Here is a 24,141-nt window from a genome sequence, read left to right as displayed (position 1 = left end):
GCTTATGTTTAGAGTTATCTTTTTTTTTTTTTAACTTTCTGCAGATTTTAAATACAGACAGCCTGCAATTAAAACGGGAACTGTGACGGTTTAAAGAAGTGAGCATTTACAAGGAGGTTCTACTGAAAGCTACTACTGAGTTGCCTCATGAGAAATATATAAGATTGAGTGCGTTTGGAGCTTTGACCCAGTGTTGGAGTTAGGTGGGAGCAGGGGCGTCAGCAGCATTTGATGTGTGGGGGTCCTGTTTAGGGGGGCCGCTTCTCCCTTTCCTTTCACATACGAGTAATATTGACGTTAAAAAAAATAGCATGACTGTCAAGCTATTTAGTGTGCACAAATGTCACATGCGCATCCATAGATGTTTTGTTGGAAACCCCCACAGAGATGAAATCACAACTCGAACCTTGGCTTGACCCTTACTGGAGTTAAACGTCAGAATGTCTCTGTCTCTGCTTCTTCACTTTTTTTAAACAGATGTTTTTATCTCTCAATTTTATGAATGTGCAACAATAAACCACAGGAGAACCTATTAAACCTTTAAGTTTGGTTTGAGGCTTTCTTGAGTACACAGTTCCCAATAGGCCATTGAATCCCAGTTTGTCCTCAACTTGTTTCTTCTTGTTACACATTCTTGGTTTCTTGCATCATACTTCATTATTACTGAACCTCCTTGGGACAGATTTGTTTTGTTACAAATTTCAAAGAATTCAAGAATCTTTATAGCAAGCAATGTTTATTAAAAAAACAGATCTACTACAAGAACTACACATAGAATTATATAAGGCCTATTTGATTAAACTACTATTGCTATTACTGTACAATATTGTACCAAAAAAGAGTGTACCTCTGTAATGTACAACATTGTATATACAAAGTACATCTGAACACAGGATTCTCCAGTAATACAGAGACAACTATAAATAGATTTGACGTTACAGTCTTTTTTTTTTTTTTTTTTTTTAGTTCTGCTGTTTTCAAATGGACACAAAAATGCATATTTAACAATATTCAATTCTGACAAATCATCCCCACACAGTTAGTCCACACGCAAGCCAAGTTGTTCAAGTGCACAATGATTGATTTGAGATCGAAGAGGGTCCCGGCTTCCCTCGACGGCACCGCCAGGACAAAACGCACCAACCAACCACACGCATGTTTGTATGTGTGAGAGTGTATGTGTGTACGCTGATAAGGCGAGTTGATTTCTCGCCACAAACACACACACAGTCACAGTCCCTCCAGTTGTCACGATGAGGTAAGAGCAACACAAATACACCAGGTAATACATGGACAGTATACAGAGATACAAAATAAACAAGTATAATTCATTACCTGGTAGAGAGCATACAAGAATGCAGCTTGTGCTGTATTTCTGGGAGACGGGTAGAGGTGTGATAGAGGAGAATATGCAGGCGCCTCAGTAAAATTGTTTCAATACTGTTTCAAGAAGATGAAATACAACAAAAAAGGTATTATTCAGTGTACCCTGAATGGCATGTATCCATTTTTGAAGTCAGTGTTTGCAAAACGATTCACATATTCCTTAATTCATATCTAATTTTGCAAAGGTTAATTTTAGTAAATATTATAATAATGATAATAATGAAAAAAAAAAAAAAAGTTCTCGGATTTGGGTTTTTTCTCGACCCCTTTCTACTTAAAGCTGGTCCGCCACTGGTGTCGTTTCAGCAGCGGCTGAAGTCCAAACGATGCTCCATGTATATACTCGCAGGCTTTTTGATTACATGTACACACAGTGCATATTTAAATCAGCACTAAGGCTGCTGTCACTCCAGAAAAGTGTTTTCCCCAGACGGTTGCTGTTGGGTGGCATCCCTTTATGATGGGTTGGCATTGCAAGGGTGGGGGTGAGGTGCATACATACTCTACATCCACGCATGCTCTCTCTCTCTCTCTCTCTCTCTCACACACACATACACATACACACACACACACACACGCACACGCACACACACCCAGACAGCTACACGGTTCAACATTTTACCATTACAGATTCCGAGCATTAATCAACAACTGGGAACAAGAAGTAATAACAAAAGCAAACTTTGCTTAAGAACGCATTGGATGAGGTGGTTGGTTGTGCTTCTATCTAAACACACTCAAGAGGATCCTCAGCTCCGTGCTTCCAGTTATCATCATGATTATTAAACATACATACACACCATTAGAATAATATAACCCTTTTTTTTTTTTTTTTACTGTTAAGTCTGAAGTATATAGTTAAAGAAGCAAGCTGTAACTTAGTTTGAAGTTGTCCCGTGGCTGGTACTGTAGATATAGAAACGGATGCAATCAGCCATCTCGTCATAGTGGCCGCTGTCTATGGCCCCAGCATGCAAGGAAAACCTGAAAGGCGTTTAGCTGCCACAAAACACCAACACACACACATTTTGAGAGGATGTGTGTGTGTGTGTACGGTCCAACATTACCTATAAAAATGCTGGGTTTCAGTGATCCCCTACACACATAAAAGAGCTGCAGCAGAGAAGCAGCGTAATGCCTCAAACTACCAGCTTTCATCATCTGTATTGCTTGTATGTGTATTTAGAATTATTGTTGGCCACGTTAGGCTTTGTGGAACACGGCCCCTGCTATGCTCCTGCTGTGTTACTAGTACTGAACAGTCATAAAAAATAATCACCAACATATCAAACACTGGAGGAAGGGATAAAATAAAGCTCTCAGTCACACGACTTACACTGATATTTGGCCCAGGTTTCCTTCCTTTCGTCGTCTCAAAAGTCCACCTCTATCACCACCAGTCTTCCACTTCTGAAGCAGCGAGTCAGTGTGTTTCATTTCTACACAGAGTGAGAGCTAAGCATTTCACAGTCTATTCTCAGGAATCAAACACCCCCTTCCAGTCCGCTAGCCATGGGTCATTAAAAAGAAAGGAAAAACAGTTATGTCTACTATACAAAAATCAAAACAGTGCTTTTTGTTCCTCACTAAGATCTGCATGTAAAAGGCAAGTAACACTCCCGCACGCCCACTCAAACACAATTCCAAACATCACACACTAGTGTATGTAAGCTGTAGGTCTCCAGTTGTCCATCCTGAGGCCTGATCCCTTGTGGTGGCAAAAGAAAAAGAAGCGTATTTGAAGGGTTGTTCACTAATCTACTCCCTCAGATAGTTGACCTGCAGTAAGCAGAGCTGCCAGGAGAGGGCCGAAAAAAACTCTTGACACTCTTAAGGGAACATGGCATGTTAAGAACTCGCCTGGACAATGAGAAAGAAATGCTACAAATGAGTAGTGGGTTAGGTATTGTGTTAAGCAAACAAAGTGCTTTCTGCACCCGGTCGAAGAGTTGTAAGAATCAAAGAGTTTGTGGGAATCAGTATTGTGGGCCGAATTGAGAAGTTCTAAGCTGGGCAGGATTTGTCGTTAGACTGGGGTGGGGGCGGAGGGGGAGGGGTGTGAGGGAGAGAGTGGGTGTGGCCTGTAAGTGGAGGAGGAGGTGTAGGGGGCACAGTAGAGGTCGGGGAACCCATGGCTGGACTGCCACTCCCGCTCTTCGGGAACACCACCGGCTTGGGCCTTGTTGCCGGGGGGCGAAGCTCCCTGAAGGAAGGTACAGATGAGGAGAGGGAGGAAGAGGAGAGAGACGGGGATGTGGCGGAGGGCAGTGGGCTCCGCGGCTGGCTCTTGGCCGGGCGGAAGGAAGAGGGCACGTCGCTAGCGGACGAGGCGCTGCGCTGAAGTGGGTGAGCATGTGAGGAGCCCCCCTCACTGTCCCGCAACAGACGGGAGTGGAGTGGACTGGAGGGCTCCGAGGCTCCCCCTCCTCCTCCTCCTCCTCCACCCATGCCTTTCAGCTGCTCCAGTGTGTCCAGCACCACATCGGGGGTGTGTGTATGTTTTGAGGTGCTCTGTCTCTCAAACTTACTGAGGTCACTCAGGGCAGAGCTCATTGCAGCCTCGATGTCCTGCGAGACAAGAGACAGAGAAGTTAATATCACCTTGTGCATACAAAGTACTGCAGCAGATGGGAATGTACGTGATCTGAGGAGTACCTGTGAGCTGTGCTCCACCTGGGCTATGAGCTCAGGGTCCAGTGGCCTGTGGTTGCTGAAGCTCTTGGAGCGCCCTGCTGTAGTCGCCTTGCGTAACTGTGGACTCTCCACCTAAATGTTACATAATGTCCTCAATTAAATGCTTTCCAAAATAAAACCCAAAACATTGTCCTTTGGAGATAACATGTTAGAGTACCTTAGTCTTGAGAGAGGAGTGGCGAGTGACTGAGTTGAGGATGCTGTGAGCGCTCACAGGTCGTTTGTCTCCAGTTTCTTTAACCAGAGCCCCGCCAACCGGAAGAGAAGCGGTTCTCACCCCTCCCCCTCCCCCTCCGCTGGCTCCCGGACTCGTACAGTCGCTCTCGGAGCTACGGAACGCTCTTCGGATGCTCCCAGACTCCGGACGTTTTCTCAACCTGAGTGACACAATTATTTCAGTTATATTTACTGTGTTGTTTTCATACGTCCCAGGTGTCAGACAACTCAGGGCAGAACAGTCTGAAATCTACACCTATTTTATTGATTTCCACCTGATTCATTTCATACTAACTGAAAGCTCAAGATGCAAATATAAATCTATGAAATAGTGTTAATAGTCTGAGACGCACTTGTTCAGGTTGGCCAAGTAGATGTCAGCCACATGAGCTCCAGTAGGAGAGGCAGCGCTGCCTCTAGTGGACACTCTCTCCTCCAGCAGGTCCCTGCTGTCCACATCAGGCTTTGGACTTCCCCTGCCCCCATCAGGCCTGAAAAAACAGATCAAGCAGTAGTTTTTAAAGCAACGCTGTGCTTCCATCTTGCTCCAAGCTAGAAGAGGAGGAACCTTCTTACTTCGGTGCCACTTTGCTTCTAATTAGCAACTACTGTATGCAGGTCAAAGAAGAATGACAACGCCTAGCATGAGTAGAGATGACTAAATGAGTAGATAACTCTAACAATAACACAGATTAGCTTAACATCAAATACTTAACGAAGCTACTGTCACAAAAGTGACAGTAACTTCCCAACATTTGTGTATTCTCAAATTCTTGTCCAGTATGACTACAGATCTAGATTGTTTTTTACTCACCACCTCCGAGTTTTGGGAAATGTGGTCTTACACACATACATTGCATAATACGCATGAGCTTCATGTTTATCTTAATTGCAGAGTCACAGAAAGTAATCCCCTCTAATTCCCTGTAGCCATAGCCACAGAAGTGTAACGAATCCTCACACACCTCTCAACATCCACATGGGAAGTTGATCTGCTGTGATAAGCAGTTTGCTACATAACAAAGCAGATCTCCCGGATTTCCCGTGGACTCATTTCCGTGTTTACTTCCGGTCATACTGAAGAACAACTGTCATTTCTGATGATTGTTTTTTTTCCACAGCTCTTTGCCGTTTTGGCCAGAGTTTACCGTTCTCAAAACTCTCAAAATTAAATAAAGTTATTTGGCTCCTTGCGCAGACATTTCATATTTCATTTCATTTTAAATAGCGTCATAGCTTACATGTCTTGAATCACGATGTACTGGTGTGCCACCAGCCCATCTACTCCGTTATGTCTTCCCTCCCACCAGTCATCAGAAGCACGCTGGTACAAAAGCAGAGATGCGCCCTTCTTGAACGAAAGCTCCCGACTAGTCCGGCCGGAGTAGTCAAACCGAGCGATGGCTTCAAACGGGTCCGACTCTGAAACAGCCAAGGAGCCTGTGATTCGGAGGATGGTGGACGGACACGGGGGGGGGGGGGGGGGGTCGACGGAGAAGCAGGGGAAGCAACGAGTGAGGGAGAGAAAAAGAGAGGTGGAAGAGAGGGGGAAGCCAGGTTATTGCTGAGCAGGTTAGTGCTGCTGTGTTTGGTGACTGCACGTGTTAAACATCGCTGAGCAGTAACAAAGCAGCATAATTAACGTGTTAATTGGAGAAGGACGTGAGCTGGTTTAAATGGTTAGAGCCGTAAGAACTGGTGAGAGAAGCAGGATGAGATTTCATAAACTGATGAGGAAAAGGACACTGGCTTTATCAAGTACAGTATATTTAAGTGTGTGTGTGTGTGTGTGTGTGTGTGTGTGTGTGTGTACGTACCATCTTCACTGTTGCGGTTGACAGAGACGGTGTCCGGTCCTGGCTCTTCCACAAGGGGGGGCTCACAGTGTGGACTGTCACTGAGGAGGCGAACACAAAAGGAGTCTCAGACTCTCAGACCAACAACATGTGATGATGACTCACAGCCTGACCTCATATTCCTCCTTTGAGTCACATAAACTACTGTAAATACGGTAGGCACCCCGCCACTTGGTGTCAGGGTTATAACCGTGACGGGGATAACCACGTTGCAAACGTATCATTTTCACCCTATGAGTCCGTGTGTTAGTCATCACGGCAAAATGGTCCCGGAGACACCTACTGTAACTGGAGCTACTGCAGAGGCCGTTCTGAGTGCTTTGCCAGGTGTTGATAATTCTCGGGTCGGTCTGTGGAAAAGATTTTGTGTCGTAACCGTGCAAGATGTCAGGAAACTTAACAGCTGTGGAGTTGAGATCAAAATGAAGGCCGAGTTCGAAGATGGGCGCCGGACGTAGGGGAGTAGGAAGTGGGGAAGAGGCTCCCTGACTTTATGACCCTGGCCTGATTTGCCGTCGTGGCTGGTGCGATACATTTGCAACATGGTCTCTAGTATTATGTGTATTGATTACTGTCCACTGCCAGGAGTATTTTGGATCATTTATCTCTTTGGCTTGAAGTTGTCAAATTCGACTGAATCTTCCCCGAGTGTGAAATCAACCAATTAGATACACACACATGAGAGCTGCTGCTCCAGCTGTGACTTACAGTCCAAACAACTGCACGGACTGGCAGCGATCACAATAACGGCTGCTGAGGCCTGTCATTACACTCAAACTGACGCGTTGTATACATTGTGGTGTGTGAGTGTGTGCATGATGTGCTCTCCCAGGCTGATGTGGTCAGGCGGTGCTTTAATCTCCTATGTGATGGAGGGTAAGCTGATCCTCGTGGCCCCCTGGCCCTGAGTGGAGCAGACAAGCTGAGCCGCCCCCCCCCCCCCATCACTCCACGGCAGCCCCTAAATCAACCACCTACCCCCTACCCCCCCACATACTTCCAAGCCCGCTCTGTTAGATAACAATTGGACAAGACATCCACTGTTGTCCGAATAGCTTAACATTTCCAGTTCCCGCCCTACGTGACTTATCTAACTCCCCTCACCAGAAGTCATCTCCAGCTCCCGGGATGGTGTAGATGGGGCCCTGCAGGTCCTGCACTCCGGGGAAGATGGTGTCATGGTGGATGATGATGGTTTTAATGAGCTCGTTGACGTGGGCCTGGCAAGAGACCTGGTCGTTGCCCTCGGGGACAGACATCAGGGTGGGGCCGAAACAGATGGCCAGGTTGTAGGGGTCCATCATGTTGTCCTCGCTGTACTGGGACAGGCTGTGCGGAAAGGAAAGGAGAGACGTTTAGAGGCCATGACCTCATCCTTACTCTTTAAACATATAATACAACATTGAGTAGGCACACAAACAACCATGACGTGTCATTCATAGGCTCCATCACCCCTCCAACTTGTGAATTAGCTGTATATAAGTCAGACTGCTCAATGTCCAACAATAAACACCCCCTCGCCTGCATCAATACAACACTTCATTTGTAGACTGTGGCAACAGAGGCTCTGATGATGTGTGAATATTTTAGTATGTGAGAAGAAACAGGAGCATCGGGGGTGAATGTAAATCACTTCCCCTTCAGTCTCTACGTGGTTTACGCAGGAGGCTCACATTTCAGGTCTCCCACATCCCTTTTCTTTTTGACTTTCACTCCCTGTCGCTGCCGCCCTTTACTGAGCGTTTGGTTTATAGGGACAGCATGGAAGGTGTGTCTCTACGTGTGTGTGGTGTCTAAATATGGTTTCATCTTCACTCTCTACTGTAGCTTCTTCAGAATTCTCCCTTTTTGGCTTTTTGGTGACGTTTGTTGCAATTTTAAAGAGCCTGAGTTTGCGGGTGTTAGCTCATTGAGACACTGAATGTGACATTGGGCTGTACAAATAAACTTAGAGCGGAAAAATGCAATCGTTCCTCAAGGAGGGAAGTTCTTCAGCTAATGAAGAGGCACTTAGGACTTTTTATTAGGGTCTGTACTTGACTTCCCGCAGGAGGTTAAAGGATGTTTAGATTTGGCCTGGTCTTGGATGCAGGCAGTCTCAGAATGGAAGTGATTCCACAAACATCAGGTCTGAAAAGTTAACATCGTAGTGTGTTTGTGATAAAACTGGATTCAATCAAAACATGTAGTTTATGGTGATTTCAAACTGTTTATTGTCAGTGGACTCTTCTATTTTCAACATTGATGATTATATGGAAGCAATTTTGAGGTATTTTATGACACAGCATTCATTGAAAAGTTCTAGGAGCAGGGCTGTCATCTCTAATTATAAGCGATGCCACAACACCAAACACTGATATCAGTCCAATTCACTAATAGCTGGATCTGGTATTGGTGACAATATGCCGATCTGGTATAATTCAGTTATTTATATGCATGCATTTATTTGTAACATTTTATTTTTTATGTTGCCTTACACATAACAAATATGATCCCAGTCACTTCTGCTTATTAATTGAACATGGGCAGTGGATCAGTTACTAGGCAACGGCCAATAACAAAAGCTCAGAGGTTGCAACTCTTGATGTTCAGCTGCTACCGTCGTACGTCCAGCTTGCCTCGTCTGTGAACTTCATCCCTCATTTCTGAATTTGCATCAAAGACCAAATATTTGGCTTCTTTGGAACTGTACACCTCAGGCCTGAGGATGTTCAGAAACTCAAATATTAAAAGTGGAGATTGTTGTACCGGTTTTACTGTGTACAATGTAGAGTTGCTTACGTAACCGAGTTAGTTATTTTTACTTAAATAATTTACCTAACAGCACTTACCTGCATGTGTGTGTGTGTGTGTGTGTGTGTGTGTGTCCTGCTACTCACTGGTTGAGGAAGGCGAACAGGTATCTCATGATGATGAGGGTTTTGCTCGGCAGAGATTTCAGAACCTTCTTAATGTGGACTGCCCGCTCCTGGAGGCTCTCCATTGCTGAATAGCACGACACCCAGGAGATTACTCACACTATCAAACACACGAAATACACGCACAAAAAAAAAAAACCAGACAAAAGGGTGAGAGACTTACAAACACAGGATATGAGGTCATGGAAGACCTCCTTCGGGAAGAGGGCGTGGTCCAGTCCTCTGAAGTAGAGCTTCAGGACGCCAGCGATGGAGTCCATGTCATGGTCATTCTGGTCCCCTGCCAGCGGGTCCTCCCCTACATCCGGACAAGAAGACAGAGAGAGAGAGGAGAACATGAGATAATAAAGCACTGGATACACTCATTTGGTTTCAAATGTTGCTGCTGGATGAAAGTCTTACCTCGTTCAAAGGCATTCTTGATGTCATTGACTTCCACTTGGGAGCCTGACACTCTGAAGATGCCCTCATGCTGCAGACCTACACACACATAAACACACACGGGTGTTTAAATAAAGCTATTTAATGTTGGGGGATTTTATAGTTACAGAGATTTTGTAATTTCATATGTTGGTATAGTGCCCAGTTTCATTGGATCCACAGCCAATCACTCTTTTGCTCAACAATGCAACCAATGGGTGCACAGGAGACGCCGACGCTTCACCTATCACTACGCTGGAACATTTCACTCACCATGGCGACTGATGAAGCGGATGCAGCTCTCCACCATCAGAGGAATGGCCTCACCAGCCTCCTAAAAGAGGGGAAGAGGAATGACTCCCGATAGAGGAACACAAGACAGGAGACCGGCGTGGAAATAAAACACATCTTGTCAGGAGGATTTCCGCACACAAATCTGCACACGCACACGCACCGGTGCACACATTTATGTGTGGAGGGAGAGGGTGGGCTGGGTTCTCAGCTGTTGCTAGGAGACCATGCTTTTTTTCCTTTTCCCTTTGTTTGTTTGGAGTTTCCAGAAATCTCTGGGAGGAACGGCTGTGGGAGGGATTTTGGCCGATATATGTGAATTGTGATTTTTAACATTTCTAAAGCCAGGAATTTCAATCGGAATAAACAATCAATTGATTTTTCTGTAAAGTGGAAGCTGGTAGCCAGAACACAAGCCACCCACAAGGGGGAGCCACAAACATGAAGCAGAGCAGTTGCCTTTGATCACAAATGTGCTGTTTAAAATTGCATGACACTGCACCAGTAGGCTGTATGCATTCAGCTGTAGATCTTAATGTGTATATTTGTGTATTGTTTTATATTAATTGAGTTAAGTGATGAATACAAAGGTGCATGAACACGCTGCGGGGAGAGGATACTGTGAGAAAACATGTGGCTCTGGTTAAAAACGAAACTTCAGCGACCCTAACTGACAAGCTGACAGTCACTCAGAAACAAATACACACACACATGATAGATAATTACCTGCTTCCGCACCGCTGAGTTTCTCCGTCCACTACACAGAGAGAGAGAGAGAGAGAGAGAGAAACGGCACTCTGTCATTATGTCTCTGGAGTCTATTTATAACCACAACTCTCTCTATTTGTATACACAGACACATATGCACATGTGTTGAAAATATCTAGAAAAAGTGAGAGGGAAAATAATACCCCTGGCTGCCAAGAAATCGAGCTTAAACGCCACCATGGTACGTGTGTGTGTGTGTGTGTGTGTGTGTGTGTGTGTGTGCATATTTCCTTCCTTCACCACACCTACCTGGCAAGGCAACAGTCAGTCTTCTGACCTAAAGGAGAGAGAAACAGGAAGAGGGGGAGGGGAGAGAGATAGACAGTTGAGACACATGAGGAAACGGCTTCAGATGGACAGACACGGGGAAACAAACTTCCCACTTAAGCTGCACACACACACACACACACACACAATTTATTAGATACATTAAACCCGCTCTGATTCCCTGCATGTCACCTGCTGTGTCCCATTAGATCACTCATGTCTCTGATCTGCTCCCTATTTCCCTGAATCCATCTCCCTCCTACACACACACACAAATGTCTAAAACGTATGATGAGTCCCACTCACTCTCTCCCAGGGTCTTGTCGATGAGGTCATGCTTGGCCTCCAGCTTGGTGATCAGGTTTCTGCCTTCCAGGAACTCCTTCAGCTTCTGCAACACAAAGACACACCGGGGGTCACACGATGGAGGCAGATTATGTGCGTTTATACCATGGTCTGGGTGAATACTCGATTCTGATTGGCTGGAGGGTGTAGGTTTAAAAAGTGATAATGTACACCTAGGAAAGACGTTCCGTCAAATTGCCTGATGACAGTTCTAAATTATTGCGCTGGCTCATATAATAAAAACGATTTAGGAAACCATCTGTGAACTTTGATTCTTTGAAACAAAATTTCGCATCATCCTCTGGACACACACAAGCGGTAAGTAGTGCACTGGCCTTCTGAAATGATACTTTGTATCACGTAACGTAAGGTTAAGCCATCATCTCACTTCCCATTACTGATCAACTGCTGCCGCTGCGGTCGGGTCGCTATAGCCACGTTGCTTGGCAACGCCTGCATACGGGAGATATTAAATAGTCCGCTCGACTTGTAAAGATTAAAAAGTCCCAACATCACACAAGTGTTACAGCAACAGTGGTGAGAAAAAACTGCCTTAATAGGATTTTAGGCAGAAATCTCGTGCAACAAATCACTGATGACCAGAACTGGCGCTGACCGTGAAGTAAAACTGCTCCGTCTCCTGCTGATTGGCCCGTCGCTTGGCCAGGCTGGGCTTACTGAGATAGGACTCGCTGAAAGTGGACTTGACCGACTCCATGCTGTTGCTGTGGTGGAAGCACTCGGAGACATCGTAGTCCTCCACCGTCACCATGTCTTGGATGTTGGAAAGAGTGGCCTCCATGGTTTTCTTCACCTGAGGGGCAGAGAAGGAAGAGAAGAAAAGGCTGTGATTGACTCACAAGATATCCTCGAGGGCCGTCGCATTCGTAATATCAGAGAATGTCTGACCTCTTCATTTTCAATCTTGAGTGTGGAGAGGCGGGACTGCAGCTGCTGACACCTCTGGAGCAGCTCGCTTTCCAGCGGCTGCTGTGCACACACCACTCCCATCTACACAAACACACGGAACACGGCGTCCATGTGAGCAGGTTGACAAAGTGACATAACAGCGCCACAAAACAACCGTCCCAGGGAACAGACTTAAGCTTCGATATATATGTGATATTTATCAGTTAAGAAAAGACACTAGAACCGCACCGTGTCTCCCATGTGGGACTGGAAGTCAAAGCGAGCCGGGGGGCAGAAAACATTGTTGTAGGTCTCCATCAGTTTCTGTTTGTCCCCGTTGGCCTCCAGACTCTCTGCAGCTCCCTCCAGTGTCTCCATGCCAGAGTGTTTGGACGTCTCTACGTTCTGTTCTGCAGATAGGTAGGTCCTCAGGGCACGGTGCAGGCTGGCATGGTAGCCTAGGTCACAGCACTGTCATACACACATGCACGTGAAAAAAAAAACACATATTAACACACACAAGCAAATGTGAGGGGACTGAGCAAGGGGTCACACACACACACACGTTTATACTCACGTCAATGATGTCGGAGAGGTCATGGATGTAATATTTGAAGACGCAGCTGTTGGTGGCCTCCAGAGCTAGCAGGTACTCGTTCCTGGCCTTGATGGCCTTCAGCTTGTTCTCTGTGTACTTAGCTTGTCTCTGATGAGAGACACGCAGAAAGAGAGATTGTAAAGGAGAGAATGAAAGAAACCAGAAAAGAAGAAGGGTAAATGAGAGGTAGAGAAAAGGAAGGAAGGGGGAGGAATTAAAGGAGTTGGAGTGAAACGCCTCTGTATTGATTATGTGTGATAAGACTTGGAAAACCATGTTGCTGTGACAGGCCCCAGCTGTAGTAGACAAGGTTAGCAATAAGCCAGTCGTTCACTCATAAATGATTTATGAGACATGCGCTGTAACAGGTGGAGCACCCTGAAACAGCTCTCCTCTCTCGACTCATTGCCCTCCACTTCCTCAGCCCCGCTCACCTTCTCCTTCATCTTCTCGATCTTCTTCACACTGGAGCGCCGGACGGGTTTCTCGTCGGTCTTGATGCTGGCCAAAGTGTCAGGGGAGCGTGGCGTCTGCCGGTCGTCTTGGCGACCAGAGCGGCCCATTTGCTTCTCCTCCTGCTTCTCCGCCTCTTTCAGTTTGGACTCTGCGTTGATGCTGTCAGTGTTGTACATGTGGTATGTCTTCATCACCTGGGAACAAGGGTGGAGATTTGCAGGCATACTGTAAGCGTGTGCCTCTTACTTCAGTTTTTTTTTATAAATAGCAGGATTACGCCAGTCAGCACAATGAGGAGTGTGGAGCACTGAGGCTCAATACACAAACAGCACAACCTGCAGACAGATAGATTTTATTTTGTGCACTGGCAGTTGAATATATTGCAGCGAATGAGTCACACAGCCAGTCTCGTCTACCGAACGACACTCCTGCACTTGGACATGGTGGTGTGGGTTTGACATGAAATGTTAAAACACATGAAACAAGTGTGTGTGTGCAGTGTCAGCCTTATTCCCCTGACCACCACCAGAGCCATCATTACACCGCTCTAACCTTTCCACAACACTGCAGACAGACACACTAGTCTGTCTATGAGTATGCATGTGCGCGTCACTCAAACCAAATCTATTTCTACTCCTTACTATATGCTATAATTACGGTAGAAGACCTGCTTTATGGGTCGAGCTGAGCTGCAGCTAGAAAGTTGCTTGCTGCGCGGAGATTCTGCTATGGGAGGAAACTCTGCCCACACACTAGACCAAAACAACAATGACGATCAATGATCTAATATCAGTGCCTTACAGAAGCACAAGTACACAGAGTACTTAGTGTCAATCTATAAGACGTCTATCAACAATAGACTAGCCATGCATCATATTTTGTGATTTCAGCTAATGTTGTATCTAACCCATTATAACAGGTTTATTTTCTTGCACTGGTCCTTGAAGTGACATATTGTGGTTCCTCTAGATTTGAAACAGTTTTGAGCATGTTATAACACCTGTGAGGAAAGGGCTGCTAACTCTGACATTACAGGTGCACTCCCAGTTGAACAATGCAAGAGGTCACGACACATAATGATGGACCCGCATTTTGTGATTGCAACGTCAGTGGTTTGTATTACCGTGTAAAGCTCATTAAGAACTTTCATCAGGTCCTCTTGCAGCTGTACGCCAACCTCTTTGCTCTGGAGGGACAGAGAGAAAAAGACAAATTAACGTAGCTCAGCCTCATCACGTGCAGCTTCTTCCATCCGTCCATCGGCATGGTCATCTCTCCACCAACGAATGACCTCCACACCCGCTCAGTCATGTGGTGAACCAACGGCTCCATCGTCGATCAAGACTAGACGACCTGGCTAAATGGGAGTGGAGGAGTCACTAGTCCAGATAAATGAGGAAGGCAGTAATGGACTTTGAGGATGTGGACTTTAAGGGGGGAAGCTGCAGATAGATACTGATACATGTTGGCAGGGAGGGAAAAAAAGAGCAATACCGAGAGGGCGAGAGGACGACGGAGAAGATTAAAAAAAAAGACACAAAAGAGGGAGGACAGGGAGTAAAACAGGCATGACCATTCTCCAGACATAACTGCCCAGAGCCACTAGTGATTGATGACTTTACAGCAACCCACAGATCAGAAGACTCCACACATGTACGCAGACACGCAGCTGATGTCGTACTTTTAAAAGGACACCATTCAGACTGGAGATTAGCGATGACGCAAAGAGCGGCATGAACCGGCTACAAGGAAACCATACGTTTGCACACAGATTCAGACACACATAATTAGAATGAGCTCCGCTTGGAAAGGCAGACAGATAACAGAAAGCAGGTGATTAGATAGATTGAAGGGAGAACAGGATATTTACATGATGATGGAGAGAGGTATGAGAGTTATGGATAAAAAGGAAACGGCAGTGATAATCTTTAAACTATTTGGGAGGATAACAGAAAGCAGAAAGGTCAGGAACAGAGGGAGAAAGCAGCAGGGAATAGATTTAAGTTAGCACAGCAGATGAAAGAGGTAACGGGATAAGTGAGGTTTGACCCGCCCTCGCTCTTTAAAGTGCTGTAGGAGGATCATATAAGGTGACAACCAACCAGAGAACAGCCAGTCAAAAAGCAATCATCCATGGCTGAGCCCTTCTATCTATCAACTGTGGAACTTGACCTTTGGACTTCTCATCTAGCCTGTGGTCGTCAGTCTGGCTCAGCAGCCGCGGCAACAGGAACACGTAACTAGCATGCTTCATTAGCCCCCCCGATGCCTGTGGTCCGGGTTGAGACTCATTAATACGGTTTGACTCATTAACGCTTCCTCTCTTTCACCGACAATATCTCATAAACACTCCCGCTGTGCTAACTGCATCATCCTGCACTGCTTTCCAACACCGACTGAGATGAATGGGATGACTTCTCTAACATGAACTGTTAATGTTCGTCTCCATGAGTTGTGTTAGAAATGAACTCATTAGCTACTTAATTAGCCGTCGAGAAAACACTCTCTCTGTGTGCAGCCTGTTTATGACCCAGACATGGTGGAAGCAACCCTAGTGCCAAAGCACAAGCATGGTCATACAAATAGAAATCAATAACCATGACTTGACCAATGACTGAGAATAAAAGAGTGTGTTTGTTTTGTGTACGGGTGTATCAGATGAGGGTGGAGGTTTGCGTGTGTGTGTTCTCATTGCCTGCGATCAGACCGTAAGTGTAGTTCAAAGACAACCTATCGGGTTGGAAATCAGCAGCCTATGCCACGACATTCCAGGAACAGACTGCTTCACTTTGCCTTCCACACACACACACTTATCTAACTATACTTGTGAGGGCTTTCCACCGATTACATTCTTGCACCTTATCCCTCCTCTCATGATCCTTACCTTAAACTTGACACTTAATATTTAACCGAATCCCAGCTTGATGCTATACACGCGCTCAGCTCTTTTGAAGAGGCACCATTTAGCTTAAATGACATCACCGTATAAAAATGATGCTCTGAAAGCTGTGCAAAGCAAACAAGGAGAAAAATCTAAAGTAAGTCTTTGCACTGAACTAATTATGTACACATATTTAGGAAACTCGCTCTGAAACCCCACTGTTGAAAACAGTAATTATGTTGTCTGGAGTGGGCTGATTGCTTAGACCCCAAGGAATATATAAAAGAAGGTGAACTGTTAATGATTTATTTCATTATATTGAGGAGGGCTAATGTGAGCCAGCTCTCTCGATAATGTTTAGAAATATTTCTATTATTGTCAGGAGAAGGTTCTAATCGTCAAACGCATCTATGAATCTGGACCTTTAGGTTGGTACTTGTTACTTTGCTTGTCAATTACCTAAATTAGCAATTGTCACTTTGTTTAGCAGACGTTACCCAGCAACGTCTCTGTTGAGACGTAGGAAATAATCCTTGTGAAGATGTGAAAGAAACAGACCAGGGTTGGTGAGTTACAGCAAATGTTACAGCCTTATAGGCCGGATGAACAGTAGATCTAAATGAATGTAAATCACTGAGGAAAACTGAAGGCACTGTAGCACACTGTTAAGTCCTAGGATATTTACTAACTCTGACAGATGATATCATTGAGTCCATCCAGTTAAAGTCAGGGTTAAAAGGCCGGCCCTGCCCCGTTTGGTCATGTATCATAATGTAGCCACAATGGAGCCGGTTGTCACATTAGTAACTACAACAGCCAAAGTGAACTACAGTCAATGAGCCGGCTACAGACGACACACTTGACTTAGTCCGCAGAATCCTCAGACGCTGCACAGCACATTATTGCTCGTTTATTCAAAGTGTGTTAATATCGGACTGAACAAAAATGCACCAATTTCGACGATGCGCGTCCTGGAGTCTCCAGTAATACACCGGCCAAGTGTGGAGTAGATTGCATGAAGGTTATTGAGATGCGAGGAGGACATTCACCCATGCGTACATACAGACATATTCCCTGCTTGATAGTTAGATTTGTACAGCCTGGAGGAGAGCAACTGTCTCACTAGGGAAGACTCAGCCTTGGTCTTTGCTCTACAAGGTCAGAGTAAGCTCTGATCTCCGGAGAAATCTCGTCATCCCCTCTACTCCGTCTGCTCTCCTTGTTCTGACTAAGAAGGCAGAGATCAGAGGAGACAAGAATGATGCTACTGTATTAAACACAGACAACATCAAATCTCACAGCCGGGGGTTCTGCTGACATGCCGTCAGTCAATAAATCAGCAAAGACAAAAAACAGATGCTATGAAGAGACGGACAAGGCAAAAACATGACATGGGCTCAGGCCTATTGGGCAGGAATCCAGCGGTGTTTGAGCGTGGTTTACCTTCTTGAAGAGGCGTCCTGAGTCCTCGCTGATCTGTGCGAAGCGGGGGATGATGTTGTTGAGGTATAGGTCGGACAGTGTGGCGTGGTCACGGCTCTCCCTCTTCACCTGGAGCAGCAACAGGTTCCAGCAGTTCACGGGGGATAAAATGCTGTGCTCCTTCCTACACACAGACAAAGAGAACGTCTTCAAATGTATTCAAGGACCTCCAAGCATCATGTTAGATAAATTACTAACATTAAGTCTCTTTCATCTTCTAATTTCCCCTTTCATCTGGCTGATAGATGTGCACACACCCGTATACACACACAGGAATGAGATGAGGCATTGGGATAAAAGACAAGGAGGAGAGAATGTCCAGACAGATTTATGCTCAAAACAGCTCACACACAACCTTGTCCTTTTATCTTTGTGAGGACACACATCGTCATAATACATTTCCTAGTCCCTTAAACTGACCTCGACAATCACAAAAAAATGCCTGAACCAAGTCCTCACCCTAACCTTAATCGAATAAACTACATCTAAACCTTTAAATAGCCCTTTGAAGGTCTGTCCTAAAGTGAAGGTTGGCCAAATGTCCTCACTTTGAAGGTCTGAACCTCAAACTGGTCCTCACAAAGATAGCTGTGCAAGTACACACACAGGGTCAGTGAGCCAGCCCATACAGGGGATTCAGCCAGGGTACAAAACCCAGCAGGAGGAGGCAAGACTCCCTCACATGCACAGCTGTTGCAGGAAGAAATGAGAGGGAAAGGGGGAGAGAGATGAGAAAATGAGACATTTGACTGCAAGATTGCAATAATTCCACTAACAATCTAATAGCTCAATAATGCTCCATTGTCCAAGTGCCCATAAAGCCATTACTTAAATGCAATGCTGCTGATACACAACAAAATAACCTCTTTTAGAATGTCACACAATATGCACATGGGTGTGTTTGTGTGTGCCTGTGTGTCCCTGTGTGTCCCTGTGTGTGTGTGTGTGTGTGTGTGTGTGTGTGTGTGTGTGTGTGTGTGTGTGTGTGTGTGTGTGTGTGTGTACAGTATGCGTTGAGGATGATCCACGGATGATCTAGTGGGTAAAATGGATTATGAGTGAGTGTAAGTGGATGAAAGAAGGTCTTTGTGCCCTTAAGAGCTGCTTTAACTGGACAGAGACAGCAAAGGGCTGCAAGGCATTTACATCACACACACACACACACACACACACACACACACACACACACACACACACACACACACACACACACACACACACACACACACACACGCTCTCTCTCTCTCTCTCTCTCTCTCTCACACCCTCACACACATACACACACACACACACACACACACACACAGGGATCAGGAAAAGTAGAGCAGTGACCCAAGCATCCACGAGGTCAGACAGACAGAGAAAGTCTTTGACCGAGGGGTACAGAGTGGGGGTGGTGTCCGTGGGGACGAGTGAGTGTGTGTGTGTGTGTGTGTGTGTGTGTGTGTGTGTGTGTGTGTGGAAAGTAGGGCCTGATGGGATGAGTCATAGACAGTGATGTGATATGCTGGTACTCACTGTCACTGGTGAGATGGCTGTGAGTAATAGCAATAATAATTTCGACATAAAGAGAAAAATTCCAAATTCTACACACACATTACAAATTCAAAATGCTGAAACAATATGTCATATGCTTAACTTGAGCAACGGTCATGTGGAAACACATGTGTTTGCACCATTTTCTGCTCCAACTTCTCTCTGCTGTCTGTCTGTCTGCTCTCTGTCTGTCTGTCTGTTTTCACCAGTTGCACAACATTTTTCTCCACTAAAAAACACACATTTCCTCTATTTATTCAAGCAAATCACCTCTCCAACTCCATGTGACACGTTACCCTTAGCCCACCAGTGGTCGCCATGGTAATGGCACCGCAACAGCGGGTGACATATCACCTAACCCTCTGTGACCCGCAGCTATCACAAGGTAAACACTGAAATGTCACTGGCCCACTGAAGGTCACATGATGCTCGCTGGAAAACATACTCAGTCCTCGGGTCAGGTGCTGCCAATGACTCGCATTGGAGGGAAAATGTTAAATGGTCTTTTACATTCAGGATCAACTGGCTTAGCATTAAACGGGGCATTGCTGCGGGCAGTTATGTACAAGTGATGCATATTGAACATTTAAATGCTTCGACTGAACTAAAGATTAGGTCCAACTGTGCTGTCAAGGCGACGGGCTGCAGACACACTTGTTGTTTGAACAGATTTCATTGACACAAGGATGAATGAAGAAACAGATCTGGCTGCACTAAATCCCATCAGAGCAATAATGACATATTTTTTGATGTATTTTCTTTTGGTGTGGATGTTTTTCTGTTTTTGTTCATATTCTAACAAAATACTTGAAATGCCGAAGTAAAACATGATCATATTAGCTATTTATGATATTAAATGGCATTGTTATTGTGGCATTAATTGATCTATTCATGCTTAAATATTGGATGAAAAGTCCAAAAGAATAACTGCAATATTATGACACTATTATTGAATGGTTTGGGTATCAATGAGATTTGATGAAGCCCAATTCAAATGACGATTTTCTTTATGGATTATGGTTCTTAATGAAACTGGGTTTCAATGCCTGGCATATTATGATAATTATAAATCAAACTAGACCATGCAGATGGAATATTTCCCTACGGTGCCATGAACAGCGGTTTGTGGACAAAGATGCAGTATGTTGAGAGACATTTTAAGAAAAATAAAATAAACTGCAAAGCGATGTTAAATGGTTACTCTTACTTACAATTGTGTTTATTTGAGTTATTAATTCCAGCATGAGCTTATTCCGGGGTTATATTACTATGTCTGGAGACACCAAAATGCTGTATTCTCTCACTATGCTGAAGGAAATTCTGTGCTTTTGTACAGATTCACACACACAGATGCAAAGAAGAAATTCCCAGTCCACCCAGTCATGCGACCATGTGATGTTTAGAAGCAGAACGCAACAATATGTCGCCAAAGCCACAGGTTGTGTGAGGGGCTGCAGCTTATTAACAGGGAAGCTAGCCTAACATAGAGCATAAGGATAGGCTTTGAATGAGCGTGCAACTTGTGAGGGCTTCTCCATGTGACCAATCAGCCTGTCAGCTTCAGGGCACACACACACACACACACACACACACACACACACACACATTTAAACAGACACACACAGGGACACACACACACACACACACACACACACACACACACACACACACACACACACATTTAAACAGACACACACAGGGACACACACACAATACGGTTACACTGTGTAACCCTCCACCACTGCTGCACACAGTCTGCCAAATAGCAGGAATACCAGGGGTCTCCAAGGGATCAACACACACAACCCTCACACCCCACATTGCTTGGAGCCCCCATCAAAACCTGGCTGTACGTAGCAACAGACACACACACACACACACACACACACACACACACACACACACACACACACACACACACACACACACACACACACACACACACACACACACACACCTACAATCATTACGCACAAAAATACACACGCACATAACCGGAAAATAGCTGAAATTCCAGAGTGGCACCCGGACTGAGCAGCAGCAGATGCAGGGAGATTGTTAACCACACAGATGTTGGATGGAGAGAAAAGCAAAAAGACAGTGTGAGAAGAGCAGAATGGGAATTGAAAAGTAAAGATTGAACACTTAAGTGAGTGAATTGTATTTTTTGTTTTTTTACAGCTTTATGACAAGAACAGTCCGTCTACAGCAACAGCAGTAGCTGAGCTACACAACTTCATATTTTATTCTCTGACCTTTGCCCTCCCATCTCCTCTGATCACCTTCCCTCCCCCAATATGCAACACAGGGAAACACATTCTCCGATCGATCCAAGCTGGAGGGTGTGTGTGTGTTCTACATAAGTGTGTGTGTGTTGGGGGGGGGGGGGGGGGGGGGGGTATGTCCTCGTGGTTGGAATCGGGTTTCGTTTAGAGGCCCCATCGATCTCTTTTAGTCTGCGCCTGCATGTGTGTGAGAGAGCATGGATGTGGGTTTGCCCCCAGCAGAGAGATGAAATGGATGTTGTGCAGAGAAGACAGAGAAGAGAGAACCGTGCAGGGGAGGGAAAGAGGAAGGTGGCTGTAGAGGAGGTCATGGGTAGCAGGAAGCCAGAGAAAGAAAGAAGACAAGCTAATAAAAGTCTGCTTGTGTTTCCTCTTCAGCAAAGGGTGAGAGAAAGCAAGTCAAATCAAATGATGTATGGAACAAATTAAAAAAACGTCTCCTAATTGTTCTCTTTGAAACATTAACCGACTCACTTAGCAACTCATTTGATGAACAGAGAACATCAAGAGTAGTAATTTACCTGGTTGACAAATCTTAGTCAGAAAGATAAGCGTATTTACTGTTAGGAAAGAGAGGGCAAAAGAGTATGAATACATGTGATAAAATGCTTTTTTGACCTAGAAAAAAGGCTTTATTTACACAATAATTGCTTCTGTGATGTAATCTGAAAACATTCCAACGTTGGCCCCCTAACAATTCAGGTGTTTTCCATTAAGCTAATGTGCGTCGCTTCATTGCTTGCATCTGTTCCTTGAATCTTGGCCTGGGATGACGGGCGAGATGCGTGGAAAGATGAGGAACGGTTATCTACTTCATCCCGCGTCTGAACAAACGGTGGCATTTTGAAGAGTAAGCGGTTAATGATAACGCACAGCTGTCCTACAAACCCGCGACAGACTTGGTGCTGCTACCCGTGTCCTTGTGGGGTTGATAGGAAAAACAACACAGTATTGAAGTAATGATGTATTAATGATACCGCAGTAATGATCACAGAGCCTTACAGCCGCCTTCAGATCAGCAGCAGCCATCAGTCATTAAAGACAGCGGATGAGTTGTTTTTGTGGCACAAGAAACACCTCAGCATTTAAGGAATAAAAACATCCTCATTGATGGCGTAGCTTGGTTAATTCCCGAGTCGCAGGCTAAAATACGGAGAAGCGAGCATGCAAGGAGGTATAATTAGCTTAATGGAAAGCACCCTCTGTGCCTCCATTTATCTGTGTTATAGCTCCACTGAATTTGTGTGTGGTTTATGATTAGCTAGCAGCGCACCGACTCCTTCTCCGGAGGGAAACAGACTGGTCTCTCCCACAAAAACCGTCCAATAAATTATACAAGAACACATGCTGACAATGATATGCTCATGTGTGTGTTTGTATGTATCTCAAGTATGAATGAGGAAGTGAGAGAGAGAGAGAGCAAGCAAGAGAGAGAGAGAAAGAGTTCACAGTTACACACCGAAACACACACAGACTCACAGGACGTCGGGGGGAAAACTGAAGTGAGCGTTCTTATGAAATGGACAAGCAATAAGATCAGTTGCTGTTTCATTAGATTCAAACTGGGCAGCACCGAGTGATGCAAGTCAGTGTTTTCCAGGCAGGCCGAGCAAATACGGCCTCCCCTCACATCCCTTTTGTTTCACCCTTCTGTTTCATTTTATTTTCTACTTCTCTTTTCTCAGGAGGGATGTCACTGATCTGGAATTCACTCTCACACTGTTTAAAGGGCTAAATAAAGATGCTTTTCCATCATAACAACCTGCTGTGTATGCGTGTGTGTGTGTCCCATACTTGAGTAGATGGTCCTTGGTGCTACGGGTCTTAGTGAGAAACCTCTCGGCCAGCTTCTCAAGGTTGCGGCTGTAGTCCACCTCGATCTCTGCCTTCTTCCTGAAGAAGTCTTGCAGGTCCTGCAGCAGTTGCACTCTCAGCTCACATTGCTGATCAAGACACTTGAGCTGCTCCACCAGCTGGGCCCGGATCTCTGCGGGGGGTTGATGGAGAGACAGATTTGAGATTAATGTCTTGGCTTTATTACGTCAACCGCAATCCAGGTGTAATCAAGGACAAGGACAGCCGACACATGTTTTTTCTTAAATCAAAGGCCTCTTTTCTCTAAAAGATGCAAACAACGTGCAATCATCCATGTGTACATTCCTGTCGACAGTGCCACGCTATCATTAAGATGCGTGCCACAACAATATGTAAGATGTTAAAATCTCAAGCAGTTTCCTCTGCGGATGAAGTGAAACACCTGGCAGGGCTCTGACACATCAGCCCGGAGGCTAAAATCCACTGGCTGCCCACCAGTCCGCAAAGCGAGGACTGCTGTGCATGCGTGCGCTTCATCACATTTACATGCATCCGTGCCTTTGTGTGTGCGTGATCAGCTTTCCTCTTCCACACACAGAGATCTCCAGGGGCAGTCATTTATCCCAGCTTATCACTTTTCATTTTCCTCCTGCCTCCTTCCCCGCTCCCTCCTCCATGCTGCTCTCCAGTCTGGCCTCAAATTAATAGAGTGCACTCAGTGCAGACACACTCGGTAACCGTATTCAATCACTGGCTACAAAAAAAAAAAAAAAAGTCCTCTAGAGAGTCCTGCCCACTGCGGTGATGGACTGGGACGCACAGGAGCGTCCACAGAACGGCGAGCGCACACACGCGTACACACCCAAGGACACGCACGCTATGATGGTGATAAGCTGGATCAGTGGTGACAGCTGACAGATTAATGCTATGCTCTCATAGCTGCCTGCCAATGCTGAGGAGACAGCACATGCATCCTTTGAACGAGTTAAGAAACAACACACACACTTCTCCGATCACC

At 45.3% G+C, this 24,141-nt stretch overlaps 2 protein-coding genes across 4 annotated transcripts in view; one reads left to right on the top strand and one right to left on the bottom strand.

The window, feature by feature from the left end:
• foxp4 (forkhead box P4) overlaps nt 1-24,141 on the top strand; it is a 390,233-nt gene that overhangs the window by 125,810 nt on the left and 240,282 nt on the right. The gene's annotated exons all lie outside the window — the stretch shown is intronic.
• srgap2 (SLIT-ROBO Rho GTPase activating protein 2) overlaps nt 718-24,141 on the bottom strand; it is a 49,643-nt gene continuing 26,219 nt past the window's right edge. For 2 of the 3 annotated variants that reach the window (XM_084032319.1, XM_084032321.1), the window contains exons 2-23: nt 23,103-23,295; nt 17,449-17,611; nt 14,248-14,310; nt 13,103-13,318; nt 12,648-12,776; nt 12,320-12,541; nt 12,071-12,172; nt 11,778-11,975; nt 11,123-11,207; nt 10,799-10,826; nt 10,508-10,538; nt 9,764-9,824; nt 9,473-9,550; nt 9,234-9,368; nt 9,032-9,137; nt 7,257-7,481; nt 6,114-6,193; nt 5,538-5,736; nt 4,650-4,787; nt 4,238-4,457; nt 4,042-4,152; nt 718-3,954 (exon numbers count right to left, since the gene is read on the bottom strand). In XM_084032319.1, coding sequence (XP_083888445.1) covers nt 3,391-3,954; nt 4,042-4,152; nt 4,238-4,457; nt 4,650-4,787; nt 5,538-5,736; nt 6,114-6,193; nt 7,257-7,481; nt 9,032-9,137; nt 9,234-9,368; nt 9,473-9,550; nt 9,764-9,824; nt 10,508-10,538; nt 10,799-10,826; nt 11,123-11,207; nt 11,778-11,975; nt 12,071-12,172; nt 12,320-12,541; nt 12,648-12,776; nt 13,103-13,318; nt 14,248-14,310; nt 17,449-17,611; nt 23,103-23,295 — 3,347 coding nt within the window. In that variant the 3' untranslated portion in view covers nt 718-3,390. The remainder of the gene's footprint in view (nt 3,955-4,041; nt 4,153-4,237; nt 4,458-4,649; nt 4,788-5,537; nt 5,737-6,113; nt 6,194-7,256; nt 7,482-9,031; nt 9,138-9,233; nt 9,369-9,472; nt 9,551-9,763; nt 9,825-10,507; nt 10,539-10,798; nt 10,827-11,122; nt 11,208-11,777; nt 11,976-12,070; nt 12,173-12,319; nt 12,542-12,647; nt 12,777-13,102; nt 13,319-14,247; nt 14,311-17,448; nt 17,612-23,102; nt 23,296-24,141) is intronic. The other variant, XM_084032320.1, reaches the window with a different exon arrangement.

Source organism: Eutrigla gurnardus (assembly GCF_963514095.1).
Source record: "Eutrigla gurnardus genome assembly, chromosome: 2".
In the NCBI taxonomy this organism is placed as follows: domain Eukaryota; kingdom Metazoa; phylum Chordata; class Actinopteri; order Perciformes; family Triglidae; genus Eutrigla; species Eutrigla gurnardus.
This window is presented reverse-complemented; position numbering and strand designations above follow the sequence as displayed.